The sequence below is a fragment of the Sprattus sprattus genome (assembly GCF_963457725.1).
Source record: "Sprattus sprattus genome assembly, chromosome: 2".
Taxonomy (NCBI): Eukaryota; Metazoa; Chordata; class Actinopteri; order Clupeiformes; family Clupeidae; genus Sprattus; species Sprattus sprattus.
This window is the reverse complement of record NC_137921.1, coordinates 41,434,281-41,451,780: the sequence shown is the minus strand read 5'-3', so window position 1 is coordinate 41,451,780 and position 17,500 is coordinate 41,434,281. Positions and strand designations below refer to the sequence as shown.

The following is a 17,500-nucleotide window of genomic DNA, read 5'->3' as shown; positions in this document are numbered from 1 at the left end:
ACTGTAAGAAATAATTGTATTTCATCAAGAAGTTTACAGCCCATGGCATTGTCTTCAACCTCCCTGGATGTGGAAGGAAGAGAAAAATTGATGATATAATGCAACAAAGGATTGTTCGAATGGTGGATACAAAATCTAGAACAACTTCAAAACAAATCCAAGCTGCCCTACAGACACAGGGTACAACAGTGTCCGCGTGCACTATCCGTCGCCATTTTAATGAAATGGGATGCTATGGTAGAAGACCCAGGAGGTCCCCGCTGCTGACACAGAGACATAAAATAGCCATACTGGAGTTTGCCAAAACTTTCCTGGGGGAACAAAACTCATTCTGATCCTGTGGACAGATGATATCAAAGTAGAGCTTTCTGGTAAAGCAGTTTATAGATAACTAAATGAGGCCTTCAAAGAAGAGAACACGGTCCCTAGTATCAAACATGGTGGAGGTGGACAAATGTTTTGGGGTTGCTTTGCTGCTTCTGGAACCGGATGCCTTGACTGTGTGCATGGGATCAGGAAATCTGAGAAATGCCAAATCATTTTTGGGCGCAATGTAGGGCCCAGTGTCAGAAAGCTGGGTCTCCTTCAGAGGACATGGGTCTTCCAGCAGGACAATGACCCATAGCACACTTCAGAGAAACCCAGAAATAGCTAAGACAAAGCACTGGAGAGTTCTGAAGTGGCCGAGATGAGTTCAGATCTAAATCCCATAGCACACCTGTGGCATGATATCAAAACAGCAGTTATTTTTTCCAAAGGGTTTGCTACCAAATATTAAATTGAGGGTGCCAATTATTTTGTCCGTCCATTTTTTGCAGTTTTGTGTGGAATCAAGTCAGATTTGGCATTTTTTTCTCCGTTTTTTTGTGTTGTTCCAATGCAAACAAAAGAAATAAACATGTGAATACCAAAGCATTTGTCATTGCAACAATTTTCTGGGAGAAGTGGTAGATTATCTGACAGAAGTGCAGGGATGCCAATATTTTTTGTCCATGACTGTATATGTGTGTGTCAGTAAGCTGATATCCCTACACCAGTGGCCTTCTGCTCTAATACCACAGTTCAATTACCCGACACACACTAAGGGAGGGTGTGTGTGTGGGTGTGGGCAATGGCTCTATCAAACGTGTCTGCTAAGGGAACAGTTACATAACCAACCTGACAGAACTGTCACAGACCACTGCTCCCCACTCTATACCTGATTCACACACACGCACACAAAGGACAAAAGCAGCCATCATCACCACCTGGTTTATGCATGCCATTGTATTTGCTTATGGGCGTGTGTGAACTTTGAGAGTCTGATCTTCTCAATTGAAGCAGCTCCTGTGTGTGTGTGAGTGCGTGTGTGCCTGCGTGTGTGTGTGGGCAAGTCCTGTGTGTCTTGTGTATACACTGTTTCTCTGTAAGACTGGGCTTGCAGCTGTGTGTGATTAGGGTGACTGTCTGCTGTCCCTCACTCGTTAGGCCCTCATCAGGCCCTTGTTATGCAGTGTAATTGGTTAGTGTAACACGCTGTCTGTCTGAGTTTAATGTGTCACACACGTCACTCTTTTCCCCGCCACCAACTCCACATCCCAGACACAGTGAACCAGGACCAGGGGATACAGCCAGCTGTGTGTGTGTGTGTGTGTGTGTGTGTGTGTGTGTGTGTGTGTGTGTGTGTGTGTGTGTGTGTGTGTGTGTGTGTGTGTGTCTCTGCCTCTGCCTCTACCTCTGCCTCTGCCTCTGCCTCTGTCTCTGTCTCTGTGTGCATGCGTCAGCCCTCCCGCGCATTTGCACGCGTGTATGTATATGTGTGCGTGTGTGTGTGTGCGCGCTGTGAAATAAGTTTCTTGTGAATTTGTGTGTTCTAGGCTCTACAGCAGGGGTTCTTCCAGTTTGAGACCTTCGACGTAAATGAGTATGAGCACTATGAGGTAATGCGCACGCACGCACCCGCAAACTCCCTCTCTCATTTTAGCTCCCAGCAGGGTGCCCCTACTAAGGGTCCATTCTGAATTCATCAGATTGGTTATGTAATGTGTGTGCGTGTGTGCGTGTATCAGTTGGTGAAAATGCAGTTTTCACACTAATGAAAGACTGCTAATTATTCTATTACAGACTAAATATCAAAACAGACACAGAAACAGACACGCTCTCCCCAATGGCACACACACACACACACACACACACACACATGTACACACACACACACACACACACACACAAACACACATACTCTCACTCACACACACAGATACACACTCACATTCTCTTTTACACACACACACAGACCAGCGTTTCCGTTGTCCAGTAATAATACAAAAATTGAAATGTCCAAAAATATTAGATCTCACCGGTCAAATTGTCTGATTGGAATTTCTTAAAAATCCCGTCCAGCAAACACAATCTGAATTTGACAACAATCCTAATATTAAGGCCTATAAAGCAAACGTGAACTGCCCTTATTATGTTTTAAAGGAACAGGCTATTCTGCCGCTTTAAAGTTATTTAACAACACGCATATGCTGCATTATAAATAGGTTTTGAAAAATAGCTCGCAACATATTGAAAAAAAGAACTGGACAAGTTCATTTTTTGGAGCTGTGAACTTAGTTCAAAATGTAAACTATGAACTGAACTAGTTCATGTAGAAAGTGAACTTTCCAAACATTGAATAGCCTACCTGAAGCCCTAGATGTTCAAACAGCTTTACCAGAGAAAAGGCCGAAGTGTCGTGCGTTTATGTCCGAATTAAGTTCCCATGGCTAAGGTGCGAAGTAATTGGTAACAGTAAAATGTTCTGTTAGCTCTTCGAAATGGCAGGACGACTCAACGGATTCATAAGAGGTTTCTAATCATTTTAGAATCTCCGCTGTCATTGAACATAGTCAGAGCAATGACCTTGATGCAGCGCTCAATTTCACACAGCAGGTTGCGATTAAAGGCCATTTATTGACGCGCATCAGGCATTTATGGGTTTTTTTCCCATTGTAAACTTAGCCAAATAAACATGTTTCATTCTAAACGACCTGATTATGTAATTCTTTAAGCTAAACATGGCGACAGTTTTCTTCAATAGGCTAATTTAGAAGCAGAAATAGATATATGACCGGCTTATTATTAAAATGTCTGGAAAATGAAAACTCTGCCGGTCATTTTGACCGGCAACATTTTTCTCTAGCGGAACCTCTGACACAAACACACACACACACACACACATGCTGAAGGGCCCTTGTCAGTGTTGTAAGGCAGTGGTTCCCAAACATTTGAGTCCCATATCCTTTTTTTCATGTTTGTAACCGCCGCCACCACGCCCCTGCCCCGGCACACATATTCCGCCTATTACACCCGTCAGTGTAATTTTTTCGCTGAATATAGGTATACATCAGTATTTTTGGCAATGTGACTTGGCTATTCAGACTATTTAGATTGACATAAATATGTCTATGGGCCCTGGCTACGGGGCTATATAATATACACAAAGCTCTGGTGAACCCAGTAAAAAAGGAAGAACAGTCACAGAATGTCAGTGTAACTAAGTAAAGCTATTAAAAGACAACAACTTGATTGATTTTGTATATAGGGTATATATTTTTGCAGGCAGCAGCTGTGTGACTTTCATGTTTTCACAAAACAGGGCTCTCATTGCAATCTCTATGGCTTCTGGGAGGGCTATCCCCACCATGCTTTCGTCATAAGTAATTGCGTATAAGGACATCATACGGCTTTGATCAAGTCACATTCTGTCAAGATGGCTAACGTTCAGTGCAACAACTCGATTCGCTCTTGAAAGAACCTCCTTTTAGTTGGTGTACTAATGAAGATAAATTGACAAGGATCAAGACAGCTATCTAAGTTTTCGACCTGAGCCCTGTTTTGTGAAAAAAAAAATGGATTTAACATGATAGTGAGAGAGATCTGGGGTGATTTTCCTTTTCGCACCAAAAAGGGGCGGGCCATAAGAAGCACCACTTTTGGCAAATTGACTGATGCCTGATTCGACAATGACATTCAGAGGCAGATCAGATGGTAGTGGTAGAATCCGACAGAAAAAAAATCTCCTTCTGCCTGAACACTGGAGAAAGTATTTTGAGTATTTTAAATACAAAATTACTCCACTCTAAAGTAGTTTGTTACAAATTACATTCGATTTTTTATCGGCCCTATCAAATACAAATTACAAAATACTCAAAAGTAAATAAACTAGTATTTCAAATACAAGTTATTGAAATACTGCCCATCTCTGAGTGTGTGTGTGTGTGTGTGTGTGTGTGTGTGTGTGTGTGTGTGTGTGTGTGTGTGTGTGTGTGTGTGTGTGTGTGTGTGTGTGTGTGTGTGTGTGTGTGTGTGTGTGTGTGTGTGTGTGTGTGTGTGTGTGTGTGTGTGTGTGTGTGTGTGTGTGTGTGTGTGTGTGTGTGTGTGTGTGTGTGTGTGTGTGTGTGTGTGTGAGAGACCATTGGCCCCTCATGTGATCAGATAATCAAGGCAACATTACCTTCATGTTGATTCAAATATGATCACATCTCTTACTCTTTCTCCCTCTCTTCCTTCCTCTCTCTGTCTCTCTCTCCCATCAGAGGGTGGAAAATGGCGACTTTAACTGGATCCTCCCGGGGAAGTTCCTGGCATTCAGCGGCCCCCACCCCAAGAGTAAAGTAGAGAACGGTGAGCAGACAGAATCATGAGTTCTGCTCTCTGTTTGTTTGTTTGTTTGTTTGTTTGTTTGTCTGTCTGTTTGTTTGTTTACTGCTACTCCTGTTCTGCTGGTTGGCTTGGTCTTCCACACCACTGTGTGGCGCTGCAGCTGACACCTCTGTTATGAGAAGGGGGATCTTCCTGTAAGCTGTATTTCCAGTGTTTGTCCAGCAGGGGGAGGCATTGTCATGTGAACAGGCACTGGTTAACAGCAGCTCTCCTCTGAGGGACGGGTTCTGCCCTCTTTGGGATGGGTTCTCTCTGTCTATGTATTAGGGCAGGGTTTCCCAAAGTGTGGTGCGCGCACCCCTGGGGGTGCGCGAGTTGCCTCTAGGGGGTGCGCGAGAGTAAAGTTGTAATGGTGGTCTACTGGTGTAATAATTGAAGTGGGATTTTTCACAAAAAAATCCTGTTGTAAGATGTATTCTTTTTTTAATTAAAACGTACAATTTAATAAATAAATGCATTTCAGCTCCTGCCGCCAATGTGTCTTTTACGTAGGGCTACACACTAGTGTTATTTCTCCATGACAACTAGCTAGCCGAGCTTGTACGCCTAACCAACGTTAGCTAACAGCTAATTTAATTCATTCAAGTACAATAACATTAATGCAATTATGCTTAACTGGCTGAAATCGGGGAAACGTTCAGAAGGGACATCTGAACCTATCGCTGATAACAGAGGAGACGGACAGAGAGAGAGTGAGGAATCGGAGGCGAGAGAAACGGAGAGGTGCGTTGGGGAGAGACCGGGAGAAGAAATCGAGCGGGAGTCAGAGAAAAATGAGATGGAGAAGACCGAAAAGGAGGAGGGGATAGAAAAGACACATCGGGAACACATAGGCCAATCACGGAGTCTAGGTGGGAAAAGAGGAAACGAGAGTGAGCACCAGACAGGGAAAAAAAAGAGGAAATATGATGACAATTATCTGGGTTTGGGCTTCACTTGGATCGGCAATGCAGAATGCCCAAAGCCACAGTGCGTGGTGTGTAGTGAGGTTTTGGCTAATAGCTGTCTGAAGCCCTCTTACTTACGTCGGCACCTGAACACAAAACACGCCAGGGAAAGTCAAAAGCCCCTTACATTTTTTAAATCAAAATTGGAGGAGTTACAAAACAACCAAATTAAGATACAGTCTCATTCATTTGTTGGGTCAACAAAAAGCGCACTACGGGCTTCATATCTGGCAAGCTACAGAATCGCACGAAAGGGGCTACCTCACACCATCATTGAAGACGTGTGCTTGCCAGTTGCCAAAGTGATGGTGCAATGTATGATAGGAGAGAAAGACGCTAAAAAGTTGGACATGATCCCTGTGTCAAACAACACTGTGTCGCGCCGCATTGACACTTTGTCCGAAGACATCTTGAAAACATTAGTCTGTCGGGTTAAGAGTAGTGAGTTTTACTCTCTTCAAGTAGACGAGTCTACAGATGTGGCCAATCTGGCCAATCTTCTAGTGTACGTCCGTTACCTTTTTGAAGGCACGGTGCAGGAAGATTTTTTGTTTTGTCGGCCCCTTGCTACCCGAACAACAGGCCAAGACATATTTAATTTAATTGACAATTTTATGGGCACAAATGAAATCGAGTGGACACGCTGCGTGGGAATCTGCACAGACGGGGCAAAATCAATGACGGGGAAGCACACCGGGCTTATAGCTCACATAAGGAAAGTCTGCCCAACCGTTATGTGGTTGCATTGTAGCGTTCACAGAGAGGCCCTTGCAGCCAAAAACATGCCGGCTGATCTGCTTGCAGTCCTAAATGATTCCGTGAAACTTGTCAACTTTATTAAAGCACGCCCGCTTAATTCACGAGTGTTCACCCTGTTGTGCAACGAGATGGGCAGCGAACATACAGCCCTGTTGCTGCATACCGAAGTGCGTTGGTTGTCCCGCGGCAAGGTCCTGACAAGGCTGTTTGAACTGCGGCACGAACTGCAGCAGTTTTTTGAGGAATACCCTTTTCATTTGGCCTCCAATCTGCACGACGAGGACTTCCTTCAAAAGCTTTCTTATCTGGCTGACATCTTTTCTGTTCTTAATGAACTCAATTTAAGTCTGCAGGGAGTCAGTGTGACTTTGTTCAACACTCAAGACAAAATAGAGGGGATGATTAAGAAGCTACGGTTCTGGACCAGCTGCGTGAGTGGGAATACGCTCCTGTGTTTCCCTACGCTTCACGCGTTCTTGGAGGCGAACAATGTGAGCATGGGGGAGCCAGTGAAAAGCCTTATGATTGAACACCTCACACAACTGGCCGAACAGCTGCGGAGATACTTCCCACCCATGGACACATCCCAGACGTGGATTCGTAACCCGTTTGAAGTTTCCCTCCCTGTCCCACAGCTGTCATTTCAGGAGCAGGAGCAACTCATTGAGCTGTCATCCGACGGAGCACTGCAGTTGCAGTTCAAGAGAAAGCCACTTGTGGATTTTTGGACCAACGCAATGCCAGAATACCCGGTCCTGGCAAAGCAAGCCTTGAGGGTTTTGATGCCCTTCGCCACAACATATCTCTGTGAGGCTGGCTTCTCTGCTCTGACAGCCGTGAAATCTAAATATCGTCAAAGACTGGTCGCTGTTGAAAAGGATCTACGGCTAAAACTCTCTTCAATTGCTCCAAACATCGCAGAGCTTTGTGGAGAGATGCAGGCCCATCCGTCGCATTAATAGCCTATACGTAAGTATGTGGCCAAATGTTATTGTTAATTTTTGCTACTTGGTTATTGGAAATGCTCACATCTTTCACTCTCTCCCCCTCCCTCTCTCTCTCTCACATCTCTCACTCTCTCCCCCTCCCTCTCTCTCTTGCTGCAGGCTGAGGCACTCGACGTGAAAATGCAAGAAAACAAACTCAAATGGACTCCTCCTTTTTTATCAATATCAGCCGTGATGTTTAACTTTTTGTTATGTGATCCAGAAGAATGTAACCGCTGTGTATTCAGTGTAAATTACATGTGTTGCAATCTGCCTCTGAGCGTGCGTGTGTCCTCGCCATCCGTATTGCTCTTTAAAATATTTTAAATGTAGCCTATAAAATTGTGTCACTGAAATGTATTAATGTATGTCATATTTTGTCACACCTGTTGTTCGTGTGCTTTGTTCCGATTCAATAATTAATATGATAAAATGTTGCAGTTGCCCCTTTGTTCGGTTTGTGTTTAAACCGATTAAATATTTTAAACAAACCCCACGCGCTAGCAAACTGTTCTCTTATTGGTCCGATTTTAATGCGGCTATAAAAAGACGCTGTTGCTTTTTTTTTTTTAAGGTGGGGGGGGGGGGGGGGGGGTGCGTGAACCTGATCGGGATGTAGAAGGGGGTGCGTGGCCTAAAAAGTTTGGGAACCGCTGTATTAGGGAATGCCTCCCGATAGCAGCTATCACACCGTATACAACCGTAGTCTAGGGGTAGGCTATATCTGGATCCCACTGTCTACCGGAGAATCCCCTAATTTATATGCGTTGCATTGTTAGTCAGAGGTGTTCGATGATAGGTGTCTGTGGTGTGCCAGAGGAAGTTGCCAGCTTACCTTGGTATGAGGCTTGGCCAGCCCAGACGAATGACCCGGCGCCGACTAGCCCCGTCGTAGACGCTTTGCGTTGAGAGTTCACAAATAGGGAGGAAAACAAAAGAAACAAACGCACCGAAATGAGTGTGTGATTCCCTTCCTCCCTCTCTCCCAGGCTACCCTCTCCACGCTCCAGAGGCCTACTTTCCCTACTTCCGCAAGCACAACGTCACCACGGTGATCCGGCTGAACAAGAAGATCTACGACGCCAAGCGCTTCACGGACGCTGGCTTGGACCACTACGACCTCTTCTTCGTGGATGGCTCTACCCCCAGTGATATCATCATGCGTCGCTTCCTGCACATCTGTGAGAGCACTGACGGGGCTGTGGCCGTACACTGCAAAGGTGTGTGAGTGAGTGAGAGTGTGTGTGTGTGTGTGTGTCTGCAGTGTCTGTGTGTGCAGTGTCTCTGTGTGTGTGTTTACAGTGTCTGTGTGTATGTGTGTGTGTGTGTGCAGTGTCAGTGTGTGTGTGGAGTTTCTGTTTGTGGAGAGTGTGTGTATGGACTGTGAGTGTCAGTGTGAGTGTGTGGAGTATCAGTGTGAGGTTGTGATTAGAGAGCTTCTCACGGCCCCTGCCTGCTCTCTGTTTCCCACTGCGGGTCGCCTTCCAAAGAATAAAGTGAACCGAACTGGAAGGTTTCTGCTTGTGCGTCTTTCTGCGCTTTGCAGAACAAAACAATACAGTGCGTGCGTGCGTGCGTGCGTGCGTGCGTGCGTGCGTGCGTGCGTGTGTGTGATGGGGATCACACAGAAAGGACAAATGGCGGGGTTTGTCACCTCCAGAGCCGGGTTGCCTACTGCCTACAGAGACCACAATTCCCATGATTCTGAGATCTATTCAGCTGAAGGACTGAGACCACTGTAGCAGCGTTTCCGTTGTCCGGTAATTACCGGTCTTTGTCCGGAAAAAAATTGAAATGTCCGAAAATATTAGGTCTCACCGGTCAAATTGTCTGATTGGAATTTCTTAAAAATCCCGTCCAGCAAACACAATCTGAATTTGACAACAATCCTAATATTAAGGCCTATAAAGCAAACGTGCACTGCCCTTATTATGTTTTAAAGGAACAGGCTATTCTGCCGCTTGAAAGTTATTTAACAACACGTATATGCTGCATTATAAATAGGCTAAAGCGCAAACCGTCGGTTACAAACGGAGCGAACTGAGTGATTAGTATCAAACATGGCCAAGCAGACTAGCCTTAAAAGTTTTTTTCAGAGGCCAAACGCAACTGATGAGGGTGAACCTGTAATACCTGCAGTGTTGCGTATGAACGTGTTTCATTTCATTCTACTGTCTAGGCCCGTGCGTGAGAGCGCCGAAGTTGCGTAGAGGCCGAGAGCAGACAGACAGATAGAGATTTTGAAAAATAGCTTGCAACATATTGAAAAAAAGAACTGGACAAGTTCATTTTTTGGAGCTGTGAACTTAGTTCAAAATGTAAACTATGAACTGAACTAGTTCATGTAGAAAGTGAACTTTCCAAACATTGAATAGCCTACCTGAAGCCCTAGATGTTCAAACAGCTTTACCAGAGAAAAGGCCGAAGTGTCGGGCGTTTATGTCCGAATTAAGTTCCCATGGCTAAGGTGCGAAGTAATTGGTAACAGTAAAATGTTCTGTTAGCTCTTCGAAATGGCAGGACGACTCAACGGATTCATAAGAGGGTCTAATCATTTTAGAATCTCCGCTGTCATTGAACATAGTCAGAGCAATGACCTTGATGCAGCGCTCAATTTCACACAGCAGGTTGCGATTAAAGGCCATTTATTGACGCGCATCAGGCTTTATGTTTTTTTTTCCCATTGTAAACTTAAAATAAACATGTTTCATTCTAAACAACCTGATTATGTAATTCTTTAAGCTAAACATGGCGTCAGTTTTCTTCAATAGGCTAATTTAGAAGCAGAAATAGATATATGACCGGCTTATTATTAAAATGTCCGGAAAATGAAAACTCCGGCAACATTTTTCTCTAGCGGAACCTCTGCACTGTAGTCCAATGAACCCAAACATGATAAAGAAATCATCTTATAGTGCAATACCACACTTAGTGCCCTTAATTCCATTTTTTCTGCTCTTGGTTAAACCCTTTGTAAAAGCACTGGGAGACGACCAGAGAAGAGGGTAGAGATAAGAATACCAGTGAGAAAAGTCAACCTAGTGGAACGAAAAACAAACGACATACACCTAATTACTGCAGAGTAATTGTGACTAGATGACCATCTGTGTTTTACAATCCAAAGATTCTTGGCCCGCAACTTAGAGCCCTAGTTTGTGTGTGTGTGTGTGTGTGTGTGTGTGTGTGTGTGTGTGTGTGTGTGTGTGTGTGTGTGTGTGTGTGTGTGTGTGTGTGTGTGTGTGTGTGTGTGTGTGTGTGTGTGTGTGTGTGTGTGTGTGTGTGTGTGTGTGTGTGTGTTTATCTGTGTATCTGTTTCTGTGTGTGTGTGTCATTTTGGTCATGTGTATGTTTTAATTGTTGTACACCAGAACACTAAATATCACTTCATCCTTGCATGTGTGTGTAGCTGGACTGGGTCGTACAGGCACTCTGATTGGCTGTTACCTGATGAAACACTATCGCTTCACGGCAGCGGAGTCCATCGCCTGGATACGCATCTGTCGGCCCGGCTCCATCATTGGACCTCAGCAGCACTTCCTGGAGGAGTGAGTGACATCACCATCACCATGGACACTAGATGCAGGCACACACATCTTTTCCACACTTTTCCAACAGCTGAAAAATAGAGTCCAGACATTCTACACAACTAACACACAACTAACACACACATGGCGATGTTTACTGAGGGAGAAAATGCTGCTGCTGAGTTCTGAGCGCACTGGAGAATTTGCAACTTTCCAGTCACACACTTCTACAGCATGAGTGGGTGAGGTGGGTTACATTTAAATTCCCCTGAGCCATTTATGGATTTGAAAAAAGTGACAGTTCTAACCAGGGATTAGAAACGGTTCAAAGAACGAAAACGGTAAAGAATGAGATTTTGTGATGAACGTAATCGAAAACGGGGTCAAAAACAATTTCAGCTGTTCCGGAGTGAAAACAATATTTTCAATTTTAAATAACTTGTTAATAACGTTATTTTTCTTTCCAAATAACCTTTCTTGAAATATTGTGGAAATAAAACTATTGGTAAAATAAATCTTGAAATAAAGTTTTATTCCGGAAGTGATGGGCTTGGCTACCTGCCCGCTAAATGTTACCCATACCGCCTGGCTGAAGTGAAACTACTGTTGACACTAGCGAGTAGCCTAACAGATCCATCCAAACTTGCAATGAGTGTGCTGCCTGTGCCCGTTACCCAGGTCAGTGAGGAGTGTGCCTTTTAATCTCTCAAATATATCCTGTCTCCTTTGCGCAGCAATCTGAAGGAGATTGTTTTGGAGTACATACTTTTCCTTAAACTGAATAAGCAATTTGGTATGTAAGCTATCTGTTGTCCATTTCAAATAGGCTAGCTCTCGAGTTAATAGAAGAGAGTAGGCATAGGCCTCTAGGTATGGACATGAGTTGTGTTTATTTTGCACGTTGCACCCCCAGCCCCCCCCCCCCCCATGACATTTTTTAAAAGAACGTTATTAACCGTTCTTTTATAAGGTTCTAACCGGTTAATAATATGAAGAGAAGTATAGGAACACGGGAACGGAACAGAAAAATAACGTTTCTGGTCAGAACGAAACAAAATGAAAAATATCTAACAGCAACAAACACACACACACACACACACACACACACACACACACAACCTTGAGTGTCATGCTATCTAGAGCTTATCTGATGTCATAGTTTTCCCATGATGCAACCTAGTCTTTGAGAGGCAACATTGCCACGTGCCTTTGTAGGTTCTGTTTTAGCAAGTGGTCAGGCTAACACACACACACACACGCATTCCTTTTGGTTTAGTCATCCAGAACTCAGGAGTAAGATCAGGCCAAGTAAAGTCATGTCCTTGACTAACTCGGACTCACTCACACACACACTCACACACACACACACACACACACACGCAAACTTTCCTCCCTCTCTCTCTATTCCTCTCTCCCTCTTATTTTTCGGGCCCTTGTATTGAGCAGCTCTCAAGTGATCTCATGTGTTGTGTCCTCCTCAGGAAGCAGGCCCTCTTGTGGCAGCAAGGGGAGTTGCAGCGCGCTGAGCACCAGCAGAGGGTGTTGGAGGACCGGGGCGTTAGCCACCTCATCTCCAGTCTCGACGACATGAGTCTGAGCAGCTCCATCTTCAAGTCCCGCATGGAGGAGGTGAGTGTGAGTGTGAGCTTTCACAAGATTCCTAAATGCAATATGATTGGTGATGTTCTCTTCCGGTCGTTAACTTAGATACTAGAGAACGTCTCGGTTACTTACGCAACCTCGGTTCCTTAAGCACGGAACAAGATATAACAACGGGACTTGACCTAGTGTCATGGACTGGTTCGAAGAACTTATTCATTCACGCCGCTTAGGCAGGGAGAAGCGCGCTGTGCTCTGGCCCCGCCCCCACCGGAGCCTATAAAAACCACAGCCTGCTGCTCCATCATTCTTGGATCAAAATCTGAGCGTTAAAACACCCACCCAAAGAAGAAAAAACACTATCACGCAACTATTGTTATATCTTGTTCCGTGCTTAAGGAACCAAGGTTACGTAAGTAACCGAGACGTTCCTTATCGCAGGAATCTGCGATATAACAACGGGACAGTTTCCATTAGCCCGTGTAAATACAGTGGTTGCCATATCACCCCAACTTTATTATGCTTTGCCCTCACGGAGGTTCATACAGCAGCTGGTGGTGAACGTTCATAGGGCCTTATTTGTGCTTGTGAACACTTACTAGCACTTCACCGTGCACATATGTTGAGGGAATCACTATCCCCTTGTCCATATATTCGACCCTTGGTCGGTTCGTTGCGTCGTGACCAGCAGAGGCAGATGAACCTATGTTTAATTAAACAATCTTACGTTTAGTATCTCGTTCATGCATTCTACCACGTAGAACCGATGAACGATTATCTCATTCTAATCCTCCTCAGGCTCTGGCGGTACCGCATTGCTGGCCCGCAGAACGCCTTGCAAGAAACTAGGCTGCGTCACAACATATAGAACCTAATGAAAGTGTGGCGAGAGCTCCAGCTTGCTGCCTTGCATATCTCTTCCACTGACACGCCTTTCAACAAGGCCCAGGAAGAAGAGACTAACTTGTATAAGACAACACTATAGCCTCCACTATCCACCAGGATAAGCTGGGTTTAGATAGAGGTCTGCCTTTTGACTGCGCCCCGAAGCATACAAACAGTTGATCTGACCGTTGGAACGTTTTGGTGCGCTCTACGTAGCCACGAAGGGCGCGCACCGGGCACAATGTATTCAAGCGCTCCTCCTCTGCTGACGCAAACGGGGGAGGCGAGAACACTGCCAGCTCAATCACCTGATTGCGGAACAGGGTTGTTACCACCTTGGGTGTGTATGCAGCATTCGGTCTCATCACTACCTTGTCCCCAGCTATCGAGAACTGAAGGCACGATGGACTGACAGACAGGGCTTGCATGTCACTAACGCGTTTTGCTGACACTAATGCCAACAACAGCGCCGTTTTCAATGAAACATATTTTATGTCCGCTGTATCCAGGGGCTCGAATGGAGGCCCTGTCAGCGCACGTAATACAATCAGCAAATCCCATGACGGTATCAGGTGTCTGTCCGGCACTCTGAGACGTCTCACGCCTGCCATGAAGCGTGACGCTAATGGGTGACAGCCCGGGGATTTATTATTAATTCCTGCGTGCCAGGCGGAGATGGCTGCCAGGTAGACCTTGAGAGTGGAAGCCGCCTTCCCCTCATCAAATAACTGCTGGAGAAATTCTAGAATGACGCCCAGTGCGCAGTTGATAGGGTCCTGTTGACGCTCAACACACCACTTCTCGAACCTGCGCCACTTTAACGTATACAGCGATCGGGTCGGAGCTGCCTGTGCACTCTGTATCGTTGCCACCACCGAGTCAGACAAACCTGAGGCTAGGAGCTTGTGCCTTTCAGGTGCCAAACCCTGAGTCGCCACAGCTCTGGCTGAGGATGCCAGATCGACCTGTGCGCCTGCGTTAGGAGATCCCTTCTCAGAGGTAGTTCCCATGATGGCTGCACAGACATTCTGATTAGGTCTGCCAACCACGGGTGACTGGGCCAGTGGGGGGCCACTAATAATAATTCCTTGCCCTGGACCGATATTCTGCTTAACAGCAGTGGGAGAAGCGGGATCGGGGGAAAAGCATACAGACGCAAGTTCGGCCACTGGTGGCTCAGCGCGTCCACGCCCAACGGGGGACTGTCGCCCCCCAGTGAGAACCATAGGGGGCAACAGGTGTTCTCTCTGTTGGCAAACAGATCCACCTCCGCTTTGTAAAAGCGTTGCCATATCTGTTCTACTACCTGAGGGTGCAGAGCCCAGTCCGTCGCCCGAGGGTTGCCTCTCGATAGTAGGTCTGCTCCGTACTTGAGCTTGCCTGGTATGTGTACCGCTCTGACTGATAGGCCGGATGGTGAACCCTGTTATCGTTTCATCCCGCTCCGCAGACGGCGAACTACACAATCTTTAGCTCATAAAAAAGAACGAGTCGTGCTGATCTGCCAAAAAAAAGTTCGCCGCTGACTTTCCAGGCGATTGTCGATACGTCTATGTTTTATGCAGAACTAGAGCCTTCACAGCGTAATAAGATTTTGATCACGAGTGGTGGCACGGTTCGACATGTGATCGTTCTACACCAATGAGGTAGCTGCTTTTTGACAACAGACTGGCAAGATGGCGACCACCATGGTTTGAATTTACGTTACAGATAAAGAGGAAAACAGCCGAACATCCTCAAAATCGGGCCAAAGGGATTCTAAACAGTGGTGTATACCTAGCCACGTCCAAGAAGAACAATGAGGCAAATAAGCGATAATGTTATGTGTATGTTAAGTCATTTAAATCAAGTTTGAAATACATGAGAATACGCCTGACAGAGGATCTAACATGGACTGTGAACACCCAGCAAACAGTGGGGTGTACTACGAATCTCGTTACAGATAGCCAGGCTATCTAGACATAGTGAGGCTTGCTAAAACCTTAACTGGGGCTAAAAGTTAAGTGGTACTACGACCGCAGCTATGTGATATATTTGTCAAACTGGGTTTGGATAGGTGGAGCTTCCCCTGTAACATATGACAGAATCTTACACGTGAGATCGCTTGTTCAGTAGGCGGTGTTTTCACACGATTTTAGTTTTACTTATCACAAAATCTCCTCCCGACCAGGTTTACTTGCTAGCATAAGATACCATGGTGATGTAGCGACGCAAAAGAGAACAACGTTCGTGGTACTGCATACCTATCTCTCTAATCGAGTTTCGTAGTACACCCCACAGCTGTGGATAGTGTCCTGACGGCATCATCACTGGCCATTGACTTTTCAAAACACTGAGGTCAGGCAAAAAGCTTAACACCAAACAAAATGTCACTACATGCTTTACATTAGTATTTCTATGTATGTGACAAATAAACCTCCTTCCTTGTATCAATAAAAGGCAGCATTGTACTTAAACCAATGACCATTTGTTCATTCAGTCATTCAGTCATTCATTCATTCATTCATTCATTCATTCTTCCACAAATGAATACAACACTGATCAACCATATAAACAATCTTTATGAAAAATATGAAAACAGTACAAAACAGAATTAAAGAATAACAGATTAAGGACACTCAGTCCTTACTGTCAGTGTCAGGACAGCTATCAAGTTCCTCACTTACTTTCGAATTGGCACAATAACTATAATGACAAATCTGTGCAACACAGTCCTGCAGAAAAGCAAAGACCAGTTCAGAAGTGTTGCGTTTGGCGGGGATGTGGAACACTAGCTGTGGAAAATCACGGCTGAGTCTCTTCTTCAATACATCCTGTCTGCAGCACAACAAATCAACAACAAAAAAAGAGTCATATGAGTACCAGCAAAGGGGGGCTTCATGTTGTGGCTGATATACAATAGCCACCTTCACAATTAACTAAGTGAATAAAATAATATTGGTGGAGTTAGATATATAATACCAAGTATTCCCAAGAGAAGCATACTGTAACAAACATCACACTATCAAGAACACTGCCATCCTCCTTATTGCAAAACAATACATGTACAGTATGTGCATATGACAAGCAGAGCAGATTCCCTTGGATTTGACAAATAATAAACTGCCTTGCAATTACCTGTAGGTTAAAGCATCAACACCTTCACTTGACTGCACAAGGTCAATAAATGCCTTCCTCAGTTGGCTCATCCTCAGCACCTCTTGGTTGATCAGCAGCCTTTGACGGATTACCCTTTCGCAGAATAATTTATAGCTCAGATCAAATCTTGACCCGATCCTTACAAAAAATATAGAAGAAGATATGTGTTGTGAGAGCTTTCGTTGTGAGATCCGTGTTGTGAGAACAAACTGTCTCAATCATAGGACACACATTGTACTGTATGTGTTTTCATAAAATTAAGATATGACTTGCTGTTCTTTCTCTGCTCTGGCAGGCTCACTCAAAAACCTTGTATATTCTCTGTAGCAACTTTTGTGGTACTGCACCTCCAGAGCCACAGTCTCTGTCCTTGATGTGAATGAGGATGCTCTGGTCATCCTTAACTTCAGCTGCTTCCTGCAACTTGCCTTGTACAAAAGAAAAGAAAAAATAATTTATAGGGGTATTATAGGCATGGGAATGTTATGTATTGGATTGTAATTTCACTCTCTCTCACTCACACACACACACACACACACACACACACACAGGACATTACGGCAATTCACACATACATTCATATTAGAATTGGACAAATACAGGGATTGTACAGCAGTGTAGGCTAGATAGTAAAAAGAGTGCTAGGTGGTGCACCCAAAAAAAGAGTCCTTAAGCACACATATGTGCAGCACAGGCAGGATACACCTCTAGAGATGGAGTAAGGTTACTGGGACCGCCCAGCAACACACAGGGACAGAAGCGGAAAATCCCCCAAGTGTACAAGTGAGAGGGGGGGGGGGGGGGGGGGGGGTTGTTATGGGGGAATGGGCTTACTCAGAAGCGGTGTGCTAACCAGACAGGCCATCAGGCTGAGGAGCCACATTTCTGAACAGGTATTCAGTGTCATATTAACATCAGGCATGCTTTGACATCCATATAAACATACACACTACCCTATTAAAGTCAAATTGTG

At 45.0% G+C, this 17,500-nt stretch overlaps 1 protein-coding gene across 5 annotated transcripts in view; it reads left to right on the top strand.

The window, feature by feature from the left end:
* The window catches only part of cdc14ab (cell division cycle 14Ab), a 60,724-nt gene that overhangs the window by 18,933 nt on the left and 24,291 nt on the right, over positions 1 to 17,500 (top strand). For all 5 annotated transcript variants that reach the window (XM_080831788.1, XM_080831785.1, XM_080831786.1 and 2 more), the window contains 5 exons: positions 1,857 to 1,919; positions 4,563 to 4,650; positions 8,371 to 8,601; positions 10,788 to 10,926; positions 12,387 to 12,534. In XM_080831788.1, coding sequence (XP_080687914.1) covers positions 1,857 to 1,919; positions 4,563 to 4,650; positions 8,371 to 8,601; positions 10,788 to 10,926; positions 12,387 to 12,534 — 669 coding nt within the window. The remainder of the gene's footprint in view (positions 1 to 1,856; positions 1,920 to 4,562; positions 4,651 to 8,370; positions 8,602 to 10,787; positions 10,927 to 12,386; positions 12,535 to 17,500) is intronic.